Source organism: Lynx rufus, unplaced genomic scaffold (assembly GCF_022079265.1).
Source record: "Lynx rufus isolate CCGP_SWC_20201006 ecotype Redwood Valley unplaced genomic scaffold, mLynRuf1.p SCAF_2, whole genome shotgun sequence".
Lineage (NCBI taxonomy): Eukaryota > Metazoa > Chordata > Mammalia > Carnivora > Felidae > Lynx > Lynx rufus.
In genome coordinates, this window is record NW_025814834.1 from 221,450,198 (window position 1) to 221,470,989 (window position 20,792).

Consider the following 20,792-nt stretch of genomic DNA (forward strand, 5'->3'; position numbering starts at 1 on the left):
AGGGGGTCCTCGCACCCCCTACGAGGACCAGCAGGCGGGCCGGGGCAGAGTGGAGGAGGACGGCTTGAAGCCCCCAGGCCCCCTGGGGCCTGGGCTCAGGACCGGAGTGGGCATCCTTTCCACCACATTCTGTTGGCCCAGGCAAGCCACGGGGCCAGCCCACAGACGAGAGGGAGAAAACGTCCTCCGGCAACAGCATGGGGACAGAGAGGAGTCGAGACTGGGGGCCCGTGATGCCCCAGACATTTGGGATCGGAGAGTGCCAGAACACAAAATCCTCGGGGTTCACGGTTCTGCCATGTGCTGGTCACACCCGTGGAAGCTTCTCGCCGTGTTGGAGCGAATCCGTGCTCGCACTGGCTTTACCTGTGGGGACCCTGTGTCTCTTGGCCGAGAAGTTTCCCTCCAGAGAAGGCTTGTTGTTTGTTTTCATCAGGCACCTGGGGAGGCCGCCTGCTTAAAACGCACGTCTCAGCTTGAGGTTTCCATGGCCACACGGTCAAGCTCGTACGCGCACCTGCCTGACGACCAGCCCGTGCTCATTCTCCAGGGAGGAAGGTTGTTTTCCACCCTCTGAGATTTCTGTGGCCTTTTTTTCCAGAGAGAGAGAGACGCAGGACGTGGTGACAGACAGAGAGAGGGAATATAAATCATTCAAATCAAGGCCAACCTGTATTTTTTTTTTAATGTTTATTTTGTGAGGGCAAGAGGGTGGGGGAGGGGCAGAGAGAGAGGCAGGAGGAGGACAGATGATCTGGAACAGGCTCTGTGCTCTCAGCACAGATGCGGGGCTCGAACTCACGAGCCCCGAGATCATGACATGAGCCGAAGTCGGACGCTTAACCGACCGAGCCACCCAGGCGCCCCATTTGCCAATGACTGTTAAGTAGGTCTACACTTTCTCCAGATTTCCTCTCTTCCTCCCTCATGTCCTGTTCTGTCCCAGGATCCTACGGGATGCCACGGAGCAGTATTCATCAAATCTCCGTAGGCGACTCTCGGCTGTGATGGTTTCTCAGACTTCCCTTGTTTTTATGATCTGGACAGTTTTGAGGTGTCCTGGCCCCATATTTTGTAGAACGTCTCTCAGGCGGGACTTGTCACATGTTTTTCTCATGGTTGGATGTGTTTTGGGGAGGAAGGCCCGTAAACGAAGGGTACGTACTTATAATGACTCGTCACTGTCGTTGACCGTGACCACGTGGCTCCGGCCTATAACGTTCGTGGGCTTTCTCTACCATAAAGTTACCTTTCCCCTCGCTTTCCATACTGTCCCCTTGGAAAGGAAGCCACCGTGGACAGCTCACGCCCAAGGGGCGGGGGGAGTTGGAATCCACATCTCTCCGGGCAGAGCACCTCCGTAAAAGATTTGGAGTTCTTCTCTATGGGGTTTTTTCTATTTCCCCCATTTATGTATTTACTCGGTGATGTATTTATGTCGGCATGGACTCGTGGATGTGAATTTTATACTTTGGACTAGGACCCAGAACTAGTTTATTGTGTTCAAATCGCCCCAGCTTTGACCTTGGGGGCTCTGTCGTGGCTTTGGTGCCCCTCTGACAATGCCCCGTCACTGTGGCTTTGGGACTCTGGAGGGGAGGGGAGCACTTCCTTCCTTTCTAGCCTTGTGAGTTGTTCCAGGCCCGTCTTGTATGTTTTCTGCCCCCGTTAGAGAACCCAGCGTTTCTCCAAGGACCCCTGGCTCCCTTCACGGGGCGACGGTGTCAGAAGCCACGCTCGGGTTCCCAGATGTGAGCATTGCTGGCGGGTCATTGCTTCCGGCCGCTCTCAGCCGAGGGCGTGCTCAGCCCCGTGTGTGCCCCGTCTGTGTCTATGTCGGGCTAAATACGAGCTTCCTTCCAGCCCCCTGCCCTTGCCGACCTGCCCTCCCCCTGCAGCGGTGAGGAGTCTGGACTCCCGCCCTCCCCTGCTTACTTAATCCCAATCGTGGTCTCAGAACTGCCAACCTGCATTCCCGTGGGGACCAGTTTCACCGACTACACCGCCGCGCCGACGGTCAGCTCCTTTTGCCTTTTTTGGTTTGTTTATTTTTGAGAGAGAGAGAGACAAAGCACAAGCTAGGGAGGGGCAGAGAGAGAGGGAGACGCAGAATCCGACGCAGGCTCCAGGCTCCGAGCTGTCGGCACAGAGCCCGACACGGGGCTCCACCCCCACGAACCACGAGATCGTGACCTGAGCCGAAGTGGGACGCTTCACCGACTGAGCCACCCAGGCGCCCCTCGCTTATTTCTTTTCATTGCTTCATAATAATTCCACCATGTGGCTGTAATACGGTTTATTTCTTCGTGGCTCTGTGGCGGGACACCATGGTTGCAGAACCACAAACAAAAACACCCACCGCACCTGCTATAAAATTCACAGTCCGGCTTCCGTGTGGACGTGGGCTTTCCAACCACCTGGGGAAACACGCAGGAGTGGAATTGCGGGGTCGCCTTGTAAGGCCGCGTTTGGCTCTGTACGAAGTTGCCAAGCCGGCTTTCGAGGTGGCTGCCCCACCGGGGGTTCTGCGGGCTCTCCTCTGCTCTGTTCTGTGTGTTTTGTGTCTCTCCCCTGTGCGTTGGCCTGGATAACTTCCGTTGACACAGATTCCTTCCAGTGCAGACTCAGCTTGTCGTGAAGCCCGCAAAACGAACTCTTCGCTTCGGTTCTTTCCGACCGTGTCCGTGTATTTGGCGATGCGCACCACGTATCTGTCGACACGTTTCCCGTCTTTTGTACCAGATCCTTTAATCTCGTGATCCTAATCGCTGAAGACTCTGTCCCCTAACTCTGACAGCTGGTCCCCGGGTCAACTTCTTTGGACTCTGTTGGGTTTTTCTCGATGATGGGCCACGTTTGCCTGTATCTTCACGCACGGGGATTTCTCGCCGCTTCCCTGCCCCGCCCGTGCCCTCGGGGAGGCCCCGGAACAAGGACCTGGCCCGTGGGGGAGCGGTGTGGGACCCCGTCCCTCGCACCAGCCCCAGTGCTGGCGGCCTTACTGGCTCCTCCAGCCCGAAGCCCCCTTTGTGCAAGACCACCTTCCCCGCGCCGTGGCTCCCAAGGCGGTCATAGGTCCCTGTTGTCCAGGGAGGGCGCATGCCTTTCTGGAATTTGGTTCTGCGGGTTTCCTGTCCGCAGCTCTCGGGTGGGTGTTTACAGACTCCCAAGACTCCTTCTCCCGGCCGGGGAGGGAACCACGGTCGCTTTCAACTTTCCGCGTCCTCATCAGAAGCAAAAATCCCTTCTCCTCCTCGTCATGTCTTTGGCCGGAGCTCAGATGGCCTTGTCCACTGTCCCTGAGTGTCACTGAGGGCGTGGCCCTTTGGGGTCCGAGGTCCGGCTCTTGTCCCAAGGGTCTGGGTTAACGACCCTGACAGACCCCCTGGGGCAGCCATGCCTTCGTGCCCTCTCGCCACCGCATTTTTGCTTCTGATCGGCATTGCTGTCCTGTCCCCACGGGCCGGGGCTCCCTGAGGCAGGGCCCGTGCCGGACTCGTATCTGAACGCTCAGGGCCCGGCACCGGGGCAGGCTCGTCACAGTCGGCAAAGGTCGGCTCATGGGTGCACAAAGAGCGGCAGCCACAGGTGGGGGGAGAAACGCCCCCAACCCCACACTTCATAAGCGGGTCTTCCCACGGCCAGGGCCCCAGGGAGCCCCCAACACTCCGGGAGCTTTCTGCACCCTCTGCGGCCTCTGACCTGCGTGAGGTCCCTCTTTCCCGCCAGGTCTCCGTGCGCCTCCGTAGTGGGGACACTCGGCCACAAGCCAGGTCTGTAGGGGGCCGGGCCCGGCAGGCCTTCTCCCTGCACCTCGCCCCTGCCCCACCCCCTTCTGGGCAGGGTCCCCACCCTCCCGGAAGCTCCCCATGCTGACCAGGTGATGCCCCTGCCCTGTGCAGCGGATGGATGCAGGGAAGGTGGCCAGTGAGTCAGACAGTGAAAGCGGCCTCCCGTCCCCCTACACAAACCTATTGTTCCTGCCTCGGTTGGACCCCAGGAGCTGCCCACCTTGCGTGGGTGCGGCCCATGACCTTGAGATCAAAGAGGAAGGTCAAAGGAGACTTCCCTGAGGGGAAAGAATGCGGACTTCCGACTCAGGAGCCCTCTGGACCCTGGCAGATGGGGGTGGGTCTGGAGAGTGGGGGTGGGCGAGCCAGGGGAGCCCCCTCGCCTTCCCCCTCCCCTCCGAGGTAAGTTCCGCTGGGCTCCCTGGTGACCCGGCCTGGCTGTGCGGAGGCAGGCAGCCCCCCGGAGAGCCCTGGACCCCAGCGCTGCAGGGAAATGGCAAGGCTGCCCCCGGCAAGCCCCGAGGGGCCCCAGCAGGGGGAGGCAGGGGGCTGAGTGCTGTGTTTCTCCCCAGGGAAGCAGCCCCCGTCCTTTCCTAGCCGGCTGTGCTTCTCAGAGGACGAGAAGACCCTTGTAAAACGAAAACCCCGAGGTAGCTTTGCCTTCCCTTCCAAAACACGGCCCAAGCAGGTGGGCTGGAGACGGGGCCCCCGGTGGGTGGGGGTGCAGCAGGGGCGCGGGGCCCCGCCCAGGGCCCCCAGAGTCCCGCGGAAAGCCAGGGCAGCGGCAGGGACACAGCACCTGCTACATGCAGGGTGTTCCCTGCTCCCCCGCCTGGGGCGCCGTCCCTCAGACCAGGCAGGTGCACACCTATACAACCAGCTGGGGCCCGGCAGGGGGCTCAGGGGGGCAGCAGTGTGCAGAGACCAGCAGCACGGGCACCCTGCCTGGAGGAGGTGACCCTGACACGGGCGAGAGCCGGCTGGCAGAGAGGCAGGAAGACAGAACCACCAGCTTCAGTCCTGGGGACCCGGGGGCCCTGGGGGTCAGTGGAGGCAGAGGGTGCGTCCGTGGAAGAGGCTCCCGGGTTACGGAAGCGTTCAAGCCGGCGTGGGGCTCGCCCTCACGTAAGCCCCAGCCCTGGGCCACCTGGGGAGGACCCCAGGCTGGACTGCCCCCGGGGGCTGGGGGCGGTTTGAGGCCTGGCCCTGCCCGCCCCAGCAGACGCACCTCACCTGTGCCCCATCCCGCTCTGCGTCCCCACTCGCTCACGCCGCGTCTTGCCCACAGCCCTCCAACGGCCCCAGGTGATGGGTGAAATCTGCACCACCCCTGGCTGCGTGATAGCAGGTAAGCCCCTTCCCCACACCTCCCAGAGCCCTGCCCCGGGGCGCAGGGCCTCCCAAGGCCAAGGGGAGCCGCCTCCGGACAGGGCATGGGGGCCGGTGGGCAGTCCCTGGCCCCGCCTGCAGGCGGGGTCTCTGCAGCGGGTGAGGAAAGCGGGTCTGCTCCCTCTTCCCAGCCCTGTGCCCCCAGGAAGAGGTCCCTGCGCCCACAAGGCCCCTGTGATGGGGAGGAAGGTAGTTCGGGGACAGGGGCTCTTTCCTGCAGTCACAGAGAGAAAGGTCACATGAACATACAAGCTGCCTCCCACGAATTTGTCTAAAAATTGGGGACCACATGCTGCCATTCGCAGACTGAAAACAGTGAGAACGGCCTGAAGAAACATCAGGAAAAATCTCAGACCTGAGATTTTCCTGCCCACGCTGGGGTCGCGGACGAGCGTCCGTGGTCGGTGCTTCCCGCGAGGCCCCGGCCAAGTGGGACAGAGGGCGAGGGAGGGTCCCGGGCTGGGGGTTCCAAGTGGGGAATCCAACTGAGAGCCTTCGGCCGGGGACCCCCGACCAGTGACGCGGCACATTCTGGTGCTGGGGTGACACCGTCTCCTCTAACAGCACACAGACTCCCTGTGGCGGCCCAGAGCACCCCCACCCCCACCCCCGCTGCAGACACTCTGACGAGTGAGGGGGCTCCAGGGGCAGCAGACCGCCTCCTGGGAGCCGGGCAGTCCTGGCCGTTGGCCCAGCGCCGGACCGTGGGTGTCCTGGCAGAGGTCACGGGATCCCAGGTCATGTGGCTAATAAGTCGTAGCCCTAGAACTTGAATTCCTGCTTCCGACCTCGCTGAGGCTCAGAGAGGGTGACTCACGCTGCCGAGGGCACACAGCCATGATGGAATGTCGAACGGTCCGCGGCCACCGCGACTGGGTCCCCCCCTCTCCCTCCCCACCCCTGCGGGCGAGCAGCCGCCAGGATCCTCCGGAACATGGACCCGTCCGGGGAACCGTGTGACGACTTCTACCAGTACGCGTGCGGAGGCTGGCTGCAGCATCACGTGATCCCCGAGACCAACTCCCGGTACAGCGTCTTTGACGTCCTTCGAGACGAGCTGGAGATCATCCTCAAAGGTGAGAGCCGCCGTGACCTTGGGGGTGGAGCTGGGCAAGGCCGTACGTCTGCCCCACTCGAGGGTGGCCGTGGGGCCCGCAGAGAAGAAACCCCCTGGAATAAAGGCCCCGCAGGGGCAGAGGGGCCTCCTCTCACTAAAGAGGGACGGGTGACACCAGGACCTTTGACCTGGCTCTCCCGGCGGCCGCCTCAGGCCTCTGTCCAGCCCCCTCCTCTGCCCACAGGAGTGCTGGAGAATTCCACCGCCAAGGACAGGCCGGCTGTGCAGAAAGCCAAGATGCTGTACCGCTCCTGCATGAACGAGAGTGAGTGGGGGGTCCGGGACCCCACAGTCCCCGCAGCAGTGCGTGGCAGCTGGCCGCCACTCAGGACTCACGGCCACGGGGGCTGTGCCCCCACCTGGCCGCCGGGCCCAGGCTCCCCCGGGGGCGGGGACTTACTGCCAGCTGCCCGTGATTCTGTTTACACCCTGACCCCAGCCCGGGCCACACCGTCCGGGCAGAAGGACAATGCTGAGGGGCGCACCCGGAAGCCCCAGGGAAGGCGCACACGCGCGTGTGTCTGTGCGTCCGCGAGTGTCCACACGTGTACCCGGGTGCTGCTACGGGACTGCCCTGTGCTCCGGCTCCTAGGAATGGCTCCCCCACACCCCGCGCCCCTCTGGCCCGTCTCCCCTCGTGTCCCTGCCTGGGGGTCTGCAAGCCCAGCTTGGGGTGTCGGCTGCTCTGTGGGGAGCACCCCCCCCGCTTAGTACCGAGGGCTCATTGTTCTGTCCCCGCATCCGACTCCCCAGAGGAAGCCGCCAGCTTCTGGCTCGTGCCTCCCGAAACCCCGGCCCCCATCTGGGCTCGCCCGGAACCTTCCCTCTTTCCACCCTGAGGCTCCCCCATGCCCCTGCCTCCCTGTGAGTCTCCGCCAAACCGAGTGACCCGGCGCCCTGCCACCGGACCCTCACCTTCACCTTACGTGTGACCCCAGTTCCCCAGCTCCCTGCCGGACCTCCGCTGCCCTGCACAAGTTGTCCACGTCCAGTCCAGAGTGTTCGGCCGGCCACGGTGCTGGCGCCCCCCACCCGTGCAGCACCCCCGGGCCGCAGGGCCTCCCTCGGCCTGGCTCCCCCACCAGCCGGTCGCCTGTCCCCCTGCCACGCCCCGTGTCCTGCCGGCGCGTCTGCTTTGGTCACCCCCCGGGGCCCCTCACACCTGCGTCCGTCTCTGCTCCTCCCGGGCCCTTCCCCGTCCCCGTCCCCGTGTGACGGGGGCCTGGCTTTGTGCCGGGCGTGCAGCGTCCCCACGGGCCTGTGTGAAGGTGGGTGGCGGGGAGGCGAGTGACCCTCCTTCCCTCGCAGGCGTGATAGAAAAACGAGACTCGCAGCCCCTGCTGAACATCTTGGACCTGATGGGCGGCTGGCCGGTGGCCATGGACAAGTGGAACGAGAGCGTAGGTAAGGCCGGGGCCTGCGGCAGCCTCGCTCAGCACACAGGTGTCACCGCCCGGGGCTCCCTGGAGCCGAGCCCTCGCGGGCTCAGGCTGGCGAGTTCACACCCACTGCCGGTGGGCTCCCCAGCCCTGCAGAGGACGACCCTTCCAGGCCCCTGGGGGGGACTCACCTCCCAGACCCCGGGGCGTGGAGGCGGGGCACGGGGGCACCAGGTGCCCGGCAATCCCTGGCCCTGTTGTCCCGCAGCGGGTCCTCAGCGCCGGGGCCAAAAGGTGTGCTTGCCACCACGATGTCCCCCGAGCTCTGGGGCTTAGGGGGCTGGGGTCCACTGTCCGACGAGGGCCTGGCCTGGGACCCCCGGGAGCGCAGCCGGTCTCCAGCGTGAGGCGCTGACCCCCCAGGCCCCAAGTGGGAACTGGAGCAGCAGCTGGCCCTGATGAACGCGCAGTTCAACAGGCGCGTCCTCATCGACCTGTTCATCTGGAACGACGACCAGAACTCCAGCCGGCACATCATCTACGTACGAGCCGCGCCGGGGGGCCGGGGTAGGCCGGGTCCCTGGTGCCTGGCTGGGGGCGCCCGCAGGGCCGTGGCCAGGGGGCGGGTGAGCCCCGGGGGCGTTCCCAGGGCCCTGCCCTTGTCCACGTCCCGCCCGGGGCGCCGGCTGCCGGGGGACCGGGTCGCAGTCAGAGGAGCCGCCCGTGTGCCGTCTGTCCGGGCCTCGGGCTCCAGGGCAGGAAAACTGACCTCAGAAAGCCACCGCCGGTCACAGCGAGCCCGCGCCACGCAGGGAGGGCGAGGGCGCCGTGAGGCCCTGCACGTGGCCCGGACCCCTTGGGTCACCTGGTCAGCGGACCCTGCAGCGCGTCCCCCGGGGCCCTCCGGCCGTCACTCGCAGAGCAGCGCCGGGGCGCGTCCCCCTTTCCGGGTGGAGCCCACGTTCCCGCTGGGCGCAGTTCGGGGGGCGTCGAGAGAGCTGCTGTCCTCCCCAGCCAGGCTGTGGGGACCCCGACTCGTTGCCCAGGGTCACACCCTCTGTGTCTCCAGATAGACCAGCCCACCTTGGGCATGCCGTCCCGAGAATACTATTTCGACGAAGGCAACAACCACAAGGTGAGTGGCCCCGGCCCCTCAGGCACTTTGCTGCCCCCCCCCCCCCCCGGCAGCTTTAGGGCCCCCTTGCGGCCGGCCTGCCCGTGGTCCCCTTGACCCCGCCCCCCACGGCTAGCCTTTGTGAACGCCTGCGGGGCGCTGAGAGCTGCGGACAAGCTAAGCACAGCCTTCGTCCTCACCGTCGAAGGGACCGTCCCTAAACAACACGTGCCACGTATGGGGACAGGCTCAGCTGAGCCGGTGGCCCCGAGGCCCACGCCCTTCACCCCCGTCTCACCAGTGAGGACTGTGGTCCACACTGCCGGTCTGCCGCGTAGGGCCCGTCGAGATCTGAACTCAGGCCACCTGAGCGCGGGGCTCTCGTAACCACTGCGTTCCTGGTCCAGGGAGGAGCGAGGCAAGGAGCAGACAATGGCGAGCTGGGCCAGAGGGAAGAGCTGGGAGCCGGCTGTGGGAGGTGCGATTGTGAAATAGCCCTCGGCCAGGAAGCAGGATGGTGGGCCTCCTGGTGGAGGCGGGCTGTGAGCCGGGCCACGAAGGACGGTCCAGCCAGGGGCAGAGACGAGTGTGGCTGACAGAAGGAGCCGCGGGTGGGCTAGCGGAGCGGAGACAGCCAGGCCGAGGGCGCCGACCGGACTGACGCCGGAGGTGTGGCCTCTGCGGACCCTGCCTGGGAGGAAAGGCCCTCCCAGGATGAGGCGCAAAGAAGGCAGGTCCAGGAAGGGCATCGACCCTCCGGACCCAGTGCCTGACCCCCTGGCTGAGTCCAGCCTCACTAAGGGCAGCCCACCCTGGACCCTGGCATCTGACAGCCCTGGCCGGCCCCGGGGCCTTTACGGGGCACCCGCTAGGCGCCCAGCACTTTGTAGGCAAACCACGGAGACAGAACAGGTCTCTCCGTCCCGTGCAAGCCCAGGGACGTGGGGGATGGGGCGGAAGCGTAGCCCCGAGCCGTCGGGGCGTGACCTCAGCGTGCGGCTCCCCACGCAGGTCCGGGGCAGCAGGCCACTCGCGCGGAGCCCGCGGCCGCCGCACCGGCTTGTCCGCGAGTGCGAGTGGCGGCTGCGGCCCGGCCCGGGAGGGCGCGGACGGTCTGGAGCGCCCCGTCCCGCCGCCCGCCGGCCGAGGTTGGCCCCAGGAGCATCCCGGGGGCCCGCTTCGTGTCCTACGCCCACCCCCGCCCCCACAGAGAGCTCCCTGGGGGCCGCGGGGGCCGAGGCCGCCAGACCTAGTCCTGCCTCCCTCGGCCCAGGTGCGGGATGCATACCTGCAGTTCATGGTGTCGGTGGCCGCGATGCTGCGGGCGGACATGAACCTCCCCGAGAACGGCTACCTGGTGCGGGAGGACATGGCGCAGGTGCTGGAGCTCGAGACGCAGCTGGCAAACGTGAGGCCGCGGGGCGGGGGGGGGGGGGGGGGGGGCGGGGGGGCGGGGTCCCGGCCGCCCCGCCCCCGGTGTGACCCCCCCCCCCCCCCCCCCCCCCCGTGCAGGCCACGGCCCCGCAGGAGGAGAGGCATGACGTCACCACTCTGTACCACAGGATGGGCCTGGAGGAGCTCCAGAACAAGTTTGGCCTGAAGGCAAGTCCCCGCCCCCCGACGGGCCCCGGCCCCGCCCCCCGCCCGGCCCCGCCTCCGCGGGCCGAGCCGCAGAAACACGCCCACGCGCGCAGAGGTCACCCGGACAGGGACACTCTCGCACTGGGACGGCAGGTGCAGGCGGGCCGTCCAGGCACGCAGGGCCACCCCATCTGTGAGGTGGATACCGCGAGGACCCCGCTTTCCTGAGCAGGAGACAAGCCGGGAGGGGTCGCCGACTCACCAGAGCGACCCTCGCCCAGGGCACTGCGCCCCTGGGGCCTGTTCTGAGCCCCTGCCTGACCCGGCCCCGCCCCGCCAGACCCTCAGGCCCGCCCTCCCTGCTGGCCAGGCCTGACCGCAGGGGGCTGGGGAGGAGCAGCCCAGGCCAGACAGAGGGGAGCCGGGTTTTGCACCCCACCCAACCCCGAACTCAGGGGGCCGGTACCCTGAGCCGCAGACTTGTCCGGGGCCTCCCCTCAGGAGGGACAGAAATGCAGTGGTAGCCAGGCCAGCCTTACAACCGAAGCCCAAGTCGGGGCAGAGGGCAGGGGTGGGACAGGCACTACAGCTCCTAACTCCTGACCAGAAAACGCGAGGGTCCGGAGCCAGAGAACAAAGCAGGAGAACTCCGGAGACTCCTGCCCAGGGTTCATGGCACTTGGTGTTCCAGAAGGCTCTATGGCCCCTGGAGCCTGCCCTCTTCCTTGGCACCTGCTCCCAGTGGTGATCTGCTTCGACCCGCCCCTCAACACAACCCAACAGCTGCTCCCCCCCCACCCCCGCCACAGCGGGCACTGTGGGGGACGAGGCCCCCCTCTGGCTCGGGCTTCGGCAGCGAGCCAAGCGGGCAACCCCCGCCTCGTGTCTACACTGCAGCCCAGGCGGGGAGGCCTGCGTGCAGAGAGCAGGGAGGCGGTGGGACAACGCAGCCAGGAAGGGCTGCACTACGAAGCTGATGCAGGAGAGAAGTCTCGGGAGGAGGGACCGTCTGGGGTGTGTGGTCCAAACAAAGGGGCAGCCGGTCCTGAGGCAGGGGCTGCAGGGTGACTGGAGTCAGACGAGGCACCGGCGGTGAAGGGGTGGACGGTGCCAGGCCTCCAGGGCACGTGAGAGGGCCTGGGGCACAGACTTGACTCACACTGAGGACCAGGCGGTGAACGCTGGCAGGTGGAGACGCTAGCCGACGTGGCGAGAGGGGTGGTTTCTGACCCACTTGGAAGATAGAGCCAGCAGGATCTGCAAACGTACTAACAGTGGGAAGAGGAGAGAGAGAAGAGAACGCCCACGGCCTGCAGGTGCCGTGCCGCGGAGATGGCGAAGAAGCTTGGGGGAACGTCCTAGAAGCCAGGCGTTGGGCTGTCTGCCGTAGGATGCGTTTATAACGCTTAGACTTGCCTCCGAGTGTGCACGTCCACACGGCCCGTCCCCAAGGCCCCCACCCCGACTTCTCCCTCCACAAGACGGGCCGTCGGACCCAGACAGTTCACTCACCTGCACTGGGTTGCCTTGTCCTACGTTTTGTAGGTGAGACAACATCTCACCGTCGCTAAACCCCATCTCACCGGGCCAGCCGTGCTGACGGCCGCACAGTCAAGTTTGAGAACACAGCAGTTTGCGCCCCCGCTGCACTCTTTTTTTTTTTTTACATTTTATTTATTTCTGATAGAGCGAGACAGAGCACAAGTGGGGGAGGGGCAGAGAGAGACGGAGACACAGAATCCGAAGCAGGCTCCGGGCTCCGAGCTGTCAGCACAGAGCCCGATGCGGGTTTCGAACCCACGAGCTGTGAGATCACGACCTGAGCTGAAGTCGGACGCTCAACCGACTGAGCCCCCTGGGCGCCCCAAGCCCTTCGGTTTCTGACACTGGCACGAAAGGTCTTACTGTGTGATGTATCTTCGGATTCTTTGTTGCGCCTGTGCAGAGGCTCTGACCTCGGACACGGCAGTTTTATTCCGCGCACGCACTCGTTCCAATACTCTACGTATCTGCAGTTCCTTTCAGGTTTTATGCACGTGAAATCAGGTCCTTTGTGAACGATAAGTTTTATTTCTTCCCTTTCAAACCCTTACTGATTTTCTGTCATTTACTTGTCTTGTTGAGCTAGCAGGGACCCTCAGTCACGATAGTAGATGTCCTGTTTCCTCCCTCAGTTTTGACGTTTGCTGTGGGCGGTTTTGTTTTCGGGGTTGCTGCTGCTGTATGTGGATTCCCCTCACCAGACTGTTGAATTTACCTTCTAGCTCTAGTCCGCTAGGACTTCTTGTCACGAACAGACGGCAAAGTTCATTAAACGCCTTTCTTCCTGCATCCATTGAAATTACGATGTGATCGGCGCGCCTGGGTGGCTTAGTCGGTTAAGCGTCCGACTTCAGCTCAGGTCGCGATCTCACGGTTCGTGGGTTCGGGCCCCGCGTCGGGCTTTGTGCTGACAGCTCGGAGCCTGGATCCTGCTTCGGATTCTGTGTCTCCCTCTCTCTCTGCCCCTCCCCTGACTTCGGCTCAGGTCTTGATCTCACAGTTCATGGGTTCAAGCCTAATGTCCGGCTCTGGGCTGACAGCTCGGAGCCTGGAGCCTGCTTCGGATTCTGTGTCTCCTTCTGTCTCTGTTCCTCCCCCACTCACGCTCTGTCTCTCTCTCTCTCAAAAATAAACATTAAAAAAAAATTTTTAATAAAAAAAAAATTAGGATGTGATTATCCTGCTTTATCTAGTTATCACCGTGAGTTACTTGATTCTATTTTCAAATTTTACACACCAAGCTTGAATTCTTGAATAAATCAAATTTGGCTGTGATGTATTATCCATATTATGTAGGTATGGATAAATCCTAATTGCTAATATTTTCCATAGGATTTTTTTTTTGTCTATGATCATAAACAACACTAGCCTGTTACCTTCTTTCCTTGTAACATCCTTATTTGGGGATTCAAGTTTTTCTTGGCCTCATAAATCAGATTGAGAAGATTTTTCTCTTCCTCTCTCCTCTGGAAAGTTGAGTAGGACTGACAGTATGTCTTCCACAAATGTCAAATAGCATCCACTGGAAAAGGCAGATGGTTCTAGAAATTTCCATGTGGGAATATTTCGAATGAAAGATCAATTTATTACCTATAAAACTATATTTCTACTCTTCTTATATTTATTAGATATATACTCTATAGATCGTATTGCTAAACTCTTTTCAGGAATTTTTCCATCACGCTCAAGTTTTCAAATACGTTGGCATGATCTCTTTCCACAGTCTGTAGGCTCTGTGGTGATGTCACCCACCCTCACCCTGACTCTGATCATCTGTGCCTTCCCTCTGATTCCCCAGATATTCTCTGGTGGGGGCTGGGTTTCTTGGATGCCCACGAGCTGTGTCTACCTACCTCTCTGTTCTCTCCCTCTTTCTCCGCACGCCCTCCTTCCCAGGGGTTTAACTGGACCCTCTTCATACAATCTGTGCTGTCCTCTGTCAAAATCAAACTGCTGCCAGATGAGGAAGTCGTGGTGTATGGCATCCCCTACCTCCGGAACCTTGAAGACATCATCGACGTCTACTCAGCCAGGTGAGGCCCCGGGAAGGTCCCCAGAGGCCTTGGCATCTCGGCCTCTGCACCCCCCCCCCCCCCACGTCTCCTCATGGGAGAGTACCCCAGGGAGCATCTTCTCTGGGCAGATAAATATTAGTGGCCGATAGAACCTTAGTGAGAGATGCGAACCCTCCCTGGGACTTTTCGGGCATCTAGGAGCAGACAGGCTGTATCTGGAGGTTGTCCCAGAGGCTTTCTCCACCACCCTGCTTGGGGCGAGCACCTGTTCGTCACAGAAGCCGTTGACCAAGGGCCCACAAGCCCAATCCCCACTCTGGGCAAACTCCACGCGCCTGTCATATGCCCCGCCCTCTGCCTCCTGCCCACAGGACCATGCAGAACTACCTGGCCTGGCGCCTGGTGCTGGACCGCATTAGTAGCCTGAGCCAGCGATTCAAGGATGCGCGAGCTAACTACCGTAAGGTGAGTGGGGCCCCCCGCAGGTGGCTCCTACCCCTGGCCTGTCATTTGTTCACTTAGTTCATGGTGCTGGGCACCTGCTCTGGGCCAAACGCCAAGGTCCACGCCGGGGGCAGAGCCATGCAAGAGGCTGACAACGCCTGCCCTCTTGGGACAGTCGCCAAACCGGAGAGCCACTCTTTCAAAGCAACAAGTAGGACATGACAGGAAGGTATGGGACAGAGATGGCCTTTCTGTGAGGGTGACACTGGAGACCTCCAGGCAAGAATGACCCAGACACGAAGAGGCTGGGGGCAGATTCCCAAGGCAGGACACCCCCGGGCCACGTGCTGGGAAGGAAGGAGACGGGGTCGGGGAGAGAGGTGGGGGCCCGCAATCGTGGGACTGAGCCGAACGTGGATTCCACGTGCCTTGAAAGCCGCCAGGGTGTTCAGAGCGGGAACCACAGCCTAGTGTCCTGCTCGTGTGGTCATTCTGGCTGCTGGGGGTGGGGGTGCGGGCAGGGCAGAGGCAGGGGACCCACTGGGAAGGCCTGTGGTCATGGTGGCTGTTCCAAGGCCTCGATCAGAGGCGGCGTGGGGTCAGAGTGCAGACACACGTTGTCCGGGCGGGGTGACGGGTTGGACCAGGGCCTCAGGAGCAGACGCAAGTGTGGACAACAGACAGTTGAGGTACGAGCAGGGGGCTGAGGGGCAGGGGAGTCAGGCGGACCCCCAGGTTCTTCGCTAGAGAAATGGGACGGACAGAAGCCCTCCAGCGCATCGGGAAAGTTGGGCCAAGTCGGGGCGTCTGCCTTGGCGGGTTGGGTGGAGACACTACTGGCCAAGCGTCTCCACTCTGGCGATGGGAAAACCCACTGGGGGCCGGAGAGCCGGTGGCTTACGGCTGAGCTGGATGTGGCCCCCAGGGCCCCCAGAGTCAACACCAGCCTGTGCTTTGGTGGGGGGCCGGAGTCCAAGAGGTCAGAGTCGGGCTGGCCAGCCAGGCCAGGGCGGCGAGAACAGGGGGCAAGGTGGCACTTGGGGCTGAGCAGGGTCCTACCCCTGTCCCGGGGCAGAGGCCAGACTTCCAGCCCGGGTGGGGAGCCCTCCCCTGAAAAGCGCACACGCCGTCCTGCCCACACCCACGGCCGGCACTCCCCGGGGAGGTCAGAGTTCATCGGTGCCCCCTCTGGCCGCTGGGCGCTCGGGCTGAGGGCAGGGAGGCAGCGATGCGTGAATGGGTGCTCCACGCGGCAGGTGCTCTACGGCACGACCGTGGAGGAGGTGCGCTGGCGAGAATGTGTCGGCTACGTCAACAGCAACATGGAGAGCGCCGTGGGCTCCCTCTATGTCAGGGAGGCCTTTCCCAGAGACAGCAAGGATGCGGTGGGTGCCCTGTGCTCAGTCTGTCTGTGGCCCCTCCCCACAGGGACGCTGCCCGTGGTGGGGGGGGGCGCGGGTCACAGCCCCCCTCCCCCACAGGGTGACTCCGGGCTCCCAGTGCCGGGACCCTGCTGGCCCCCCAACAGCCCGTGTGTGTCCAGGGGGTACCGGGGAGCACACGTTTGCCTGGTGCCCCGTCACATGGGGAGGCCAGAGGCCCCACCCCCAACCCTACAGGCCTGTCTGGGAAAGGCCTACAGGCCATACACGCTGTGAGTCCAGGGGCGGGCAGGCCCTAGGCTCACCCAGGAGAACGCCCAGCAGTCAGGACCCCTGTCCCGGAAGGGGGGGAGCATTCCACACCCCCAGCCCCAACATCGCGGCAGGGACGAGGCTTTGGAATGGACCCCTGCAGAGACCCCAATGCTGGACACGCAGGACGAGAGCCATGTGTCCTCCCAGGTCAGAGAGCTCATTGACAAGGTGCGGGCGGTGTTCGTGGAGACCCTGGATGAGCTGGGCTGGATGGACGAGGCATCCAAGAAGAAGGCCCAGGAGAAGGTGCGCAGGTGGCTGGAGCCCCACGGTCAGGGCATCCTGCCTGGAGAGGGCAGCCCCAGCACGGGGACACAGGGCGACCGTCGTCGCACCCGCTTCAGAGATGAAGACACTGGGTCTGGGTGTGGCTTGCTCAGAGGCGGAACTAGAAGCCAAGTGTGGGGACCCTCCCGGCACCCTTGCGAACGAGTAGGGGTGGCCTCGGAGCAAGCCCCCTCTGGGCCAGGATGTCAAGTGGAAACCGTCCCACTGCACCCGGCCCTCGCCCCATCTGACCCCTGGCTGGCTGTCGGGCTGAGCCGGTCCTCACATGTCCCCATTAAACCTCCCCATGGCTTGCAAGGGGGGGGGTCGAGTCCCTCAGCCCCTGAGCCACGCGGCAATGAGCGAGGGGCAGAGCCGGGGTTCCCACAGTGGGGCAGTCACCGATCGGCCCCAATGTCGTCCCTAGGCCATGAGTATCCGGGAGCAGATCGGGTATCCAGACTACATCCTGGAAGAGAGGAACAAGCACCTGGACGAGGAGTATTCCAACGTGCGCCCCACCCCCGGCCAAGGGGGCCCCGAGAACTTCACCTGCCCCCTCACCCCCGACCCGATCCGCCCCTGAACCAGCCCTGTGAACCATAAGCCTTCAATTTCCTGGCAGGTGGTGCCGTCTCGGCCACCTCGCTGGGTGGGCAGCTCTCCAGAGTTCCCCCTGTTACAGATGGGGAAACTGAGGTCGGGAGGGAGAAGGAATGTGCTCAGTGGCACAAAGGCCCAGAGCCAGCACCGGCCCCCCAACCCCACCACCCGCACCCACCGCCCGTCGGCCTCGTGCAGGACTGCCCGGCCAGTCCCAAGGCCGGTCCCCAGCCACTGCCGACCCCCCTGCCTGCACACCCGGCAGTGACCACCCCTGTCCCGTAGCTGAACTTCTCGGAGGACCAGTACTTTGAAAATGGTCTTCAGAACCTCAAGGCTGGTGCCCAGCGGAGCCTCAAGAAGCTTCGGGAGAAAGTGGACCAGAACCTGTGAGTGGCGGCACGCGGGAACCAGCGGGCCGGGAAGGGCGGCCGGGGTCTGACCCGGAGCCCCGGGTTCAGGGAGGATTCAGATCTGTGGATTGCCCAGACCCGGCCCTGGCTGCGGGCAATGCTGGTCTCGTGGCACGGCCACTGTGATGGGGGCCCTAAGGGTGGGGGCTCTGGTCAGCCGGGAGGGGACCTGGAGGAAAGGGTCCAGGAGACGGGCTCCAAGTGACCGGCCCGTCTATCACAGCTGGATCATCGGGGCGGCCGTGGTTAATGCATTCTACTCCCCAAACCGAAACCAGATAGGTATGTGTGACCCCTCCATGACTGAGCCCAGCCCTCCGGTGCCAGAGAAGAACCCTCCCCTCCCTCCTGGGGGGCACCTCCAGCCTCTTCTCGGGAGGAGAGACCCTCTCCCCACCTGTAGGGACTTCACCCCTCTCCCCACCTGCTGGGAAGTTCCTCACCTTTGTCTGAGTGGTAGGGCCGGGTTTAGAGACTGGGGAGCAGACCCCAGTCCCGAGGGCAGCAGAGAATGAGGGGGGGCGGGCGAGCTTGGGTCTGCCGCATGCTGGCCCCGGCCTCTCACCTCCGGGCCCTGTATTCTCCGGTCTGTAACGTGAGGGGCGGAGGGGGGGTCACAGCCCTGCCCCCCCGGGCCGTGTGGTTTGATGCAGGAGCCCCAGGGGTGCCTGCCCAGGGCCTGGCCCGTGGGAGGGTTGTTCACGGACATGTCTCCACCCCCGTCTCCGGGCAGTATTCCCCGCTGGGATCCTGCAGCCCCCCTTCTTCAGCAAGGAGCAGCCACAGGCCTTGAACTTCGGGGGCATTGGGATGGTGATCGGGCATGAGATCACTCACGGCTTTGACGACAACGGTAGGGAAGCTGCGTGGGGGGTGGTCAGAGCTACACGGCCTCCTCCCCTCTCCACTGAGCAGCAGTCCCGGGAGGGGACCAGGGGACAGGGGGCCTTGGAGCTGTCCATCCAACCCCTTCACGATTTAGGTGGGGACACTGACACCCAGGCAGACAGGACTTGCTGGGTTCCCAGGGGAGCTATGGTGGCAGAGAGGTCTTGAATGGCAGGCTCGGCCCCCATCCGGCACCCTTGCTCTGGGCAGAGACATGGAGAAGAGGGTGTGAGGGCTCGCGGGCCAGATCCTGACTCCACCTAACGGGCCGCTCTTCCCCGGGCCCGTGAACCGGCGATAGTGACACTACCCCGGGCATTTCTGAAGCTCCAGGTCCTGGCCTGGCGTCACCCCAGGGCAGCCAGCCTCCTCCAGCCCAGAGATGTGCTGACCCGACGTCCCCACCTCCCACCCCGGGGTGCGGCCCCTGCCTGCTCTAGTGGCCTGTGACCACGCACGGGGGCCCCAGCTGGCTTTCCCACAGGGCTTGACCATCGGGACCTTCTGAGGGCAGCCTCGTGGCTCCCCTTACCTGGGGCTCACAGAGTTTGGACATCACGGCGAGGGGCATTAAGCCACGGTGCCCCCGGGCCCCGAAACCCCAGGCTCTGACCTCGGGGGTGGGATGGTAGGCCACCAGAGCCCCCTCCCGGGCCTCAGCAGCCCGATGCCCTTGTGCCAACCCTTCGGGGGCCCGTCCCCTGCCCCCATGAGCTCTAGATACTGGGGCTTCTGGGAGGACGTGCCGGTGAGGCTGGCACTGGGCAGGCAGGGCCATGAAGGCAGCCCCCTCTGCCCGCCAGGCCGGAACTTCGACAAGAACGGCAACATGCTCGATTGGTGGACCAACTTCTCAGCACAGCACTTCCAGGAGGAGTCAGAGTGCATGGTCCACCAGTACGGGAACTACTCCTGGGACCTGGCCGACCACCAAAACGTGAGCAGGCCATCAGCAGCGCCGCCACCCGCCGGGGACCGGCTCCCCAGCCCTGGCCCCCGGGGGGTGCAGGGGAGCCCGGCCGCCCTACCGTCCCGCGTCCTGTGTGCAGGTGAACGGGTTCAGCACCCTCGGGGAAAACATCGCTGACAACGGAGGAGTGCGGCAGGCATATAAGGTGGGTCTAAGCAGGGGCCCCTCAAGGGCGCAGGGGAACAGGTGCCTCGGTGAGGCAGAGACCGTGCCCTGCGCAGGCCGAGGCACCCCCGGAACCCTTCTCCATCTGTCCCGGAAAGCAGCTGTGCCCTGGGGGAGCCAGCCTGGCTGCGGGTGAATGGGCACCTGGCTGTGCTGCCCACATTTTACCCTGACCTTACCTGAGCCTTCGGACCCCAGGGGAGCCACTGACTCTCCCCCGGTAAGATAGTGGCGCTCACGTCCCCACCGGCCGTGGCATCGTCCCTGCACCTGCAGCCTGAGGCACCGGGCCTCGGAGCTCCTTCTAGGTGGGCGCTGCGTGGCAGCCTGAGCAGGGATCCTCCCCCCCCACCACCCCCCCCGCCCCCCAGCCCCCCCACCCCGGCCCCAGGGCCAGGGCCCAGCCGCTGTAGCACGGAGATGAGTACCAGGCCGTCAGGGCAGGAGCGCCGTCCCTGGGGTGCTCGAAGGGCCATCAGGTGCTGAGGCAGGACCGTGGAGCCAGACCTCCATTCTGCCCGGACCCCAGGCCGGTGCTGACCCCAGGAGCAAGGACAGGCCCGGGCCCAGCACCTGTTTGGCGTCTGCAGGCTTACCTAAAGTGGATGGCAGACGGTGGCAAGGACAAGCAGCTGCCAGGACTGGAACTGACCTACGACCAGCTTTTCTTCATCAACTATGCCCAGGTAGGAGCCACAGTCCCCACCCTGCCTGCCGCCTCAGCAGCTGGGCACCGGTTGCCCACCAGGTTTTTGGAAGGCCTCCACTGAGGGGTACTTCCAGGGCCACGCTGAGAGGGCAGGCCGGGCAGAAGCAGACTTGCCAGCCTGGAAGGCTTCCTGGAGGAAAAGGAAGCAGAGGATTGGAGCTGGGGGGCTTCAGGTGTAGCTGGGCCAGTTGGGGAGGGGAGGCTGGCTTCCCTCCCCCACCCAAGAAGGGACGGCCTGGGACAGGACAGGCGGGACTCCCTTGTGCCTAGAAAGAAGTGAGAGCACACGCCTGTCCCTGCCCCCCTAGGCCCACCCCACCCCCGCCTGGATGCCCTCAGGGCCCCCCTGATTCCTGCGTCCCATCCCCCCAGGCCCGCCCCTCCCCCCCCACAGCCACGCCCCTCACGCCCCCACAGGTGTGGTGCGGGTCTTACCGGCCTGAGTTCGCCATACAGTCTATCAAGACCGACGTCCACAGCCCCCTGAAGTACAGGCGAGTAGCCCCCCGCATCCGTGCGCGCCACCCCCATCCCGCCCCCCGCCCCCGCCCCCCAGCGCCCACCCCCGGGGCCCAGGCCACCTGGCTCAGGCCCCTGGCCGCCCGCAGGGTGCTGGGCTCGCTGCAGAACCTGGCGGCTTTCGCGGACGCCTTCCACTGTGCCCAGGGCACCCCCATGCACCCGCGGGAGCGATGCCGCGTCTGGTAG

General features: G+C 64.0%; 1 protein-coding gene across 1 annotated transcript in view; it reads left to right on the top strand.

Moving 5' to 3' along the window:
* MMEL1 (membrane metalloendopeptidase like 1) overlaps nt 1-20,792 on the top strand; it is a 29,187-nt gene extending 8,395 nt beyond the window's left edge. The window contains exons 2-23 of the mRNA XM_047085507.1: nt 4,364-4,441; nt 5,080-5,139; nt 6,095-6,256; nt 6,482-6,562; nt 7,606-7,701; nt 8,100-8,218; nt 8,746-8,811; nt 10,064-10,198; nt 10,303-10,392; nt 13,810-13,946; nt 14,300-14,393; nt 15,629-15,757; nt 16,217-16,315; nt 16,764-16,847; nt 17,225-17,328; nt 17,576-17,634; nt 18,086-18,205; nt 19,044-19,177; nt 19,290-19,355; nt 19,966-20,061; nt 20,502-20,578; nt 20,693-20,792. Of these exons, the coding sequence (XP_046941463.1) occupies nt 4,364-4,441; nt 5,080-5,139; nt 6,095-6,256; nt 6,482-6,562; nt 7,606-7,701; nt 8,100-8,218; nt 8,746-8,811; nt 10,064-10,198; nt 10,303-10,392; nt 13,810-13,946; nt 14,300-14,393; nt 15,629-15,757; nt 16,217-16,315; nt 16,764-16,847; nt 17,225-17,328; nt 17,576-17,634; nt 18,086-18,205; nt 19,044-19,177; nt 19,290-19,355; nt 19,966-20,061; nt 20,502-20,578; nt 20,693-20,792 (2,186 nt within the window). The remainder of the gene's footprint in view (nt 1-4,363; nt 4,442-5,079; nt 5,140-6,094; nt 6,257-6,481; nt 6,563-7,605; nt 7,702-8,099; nt 8,219-8,745; nt 8,812-10,063; nt 10,199-10,302; nt 10,393-13,809; nt 13,947-14,299; nt 14,394-15,628; nt 15,758-16,216; nt 16,316-16,763; nt 16,848-17,224; nt 17,329-17,575; nt 17,635-18,085; nt 18,206-19,043; nt 19,178-19,289; nt 19,356-19,965; nt 20,062-20,501; nt 20,579-20,692) is intronic.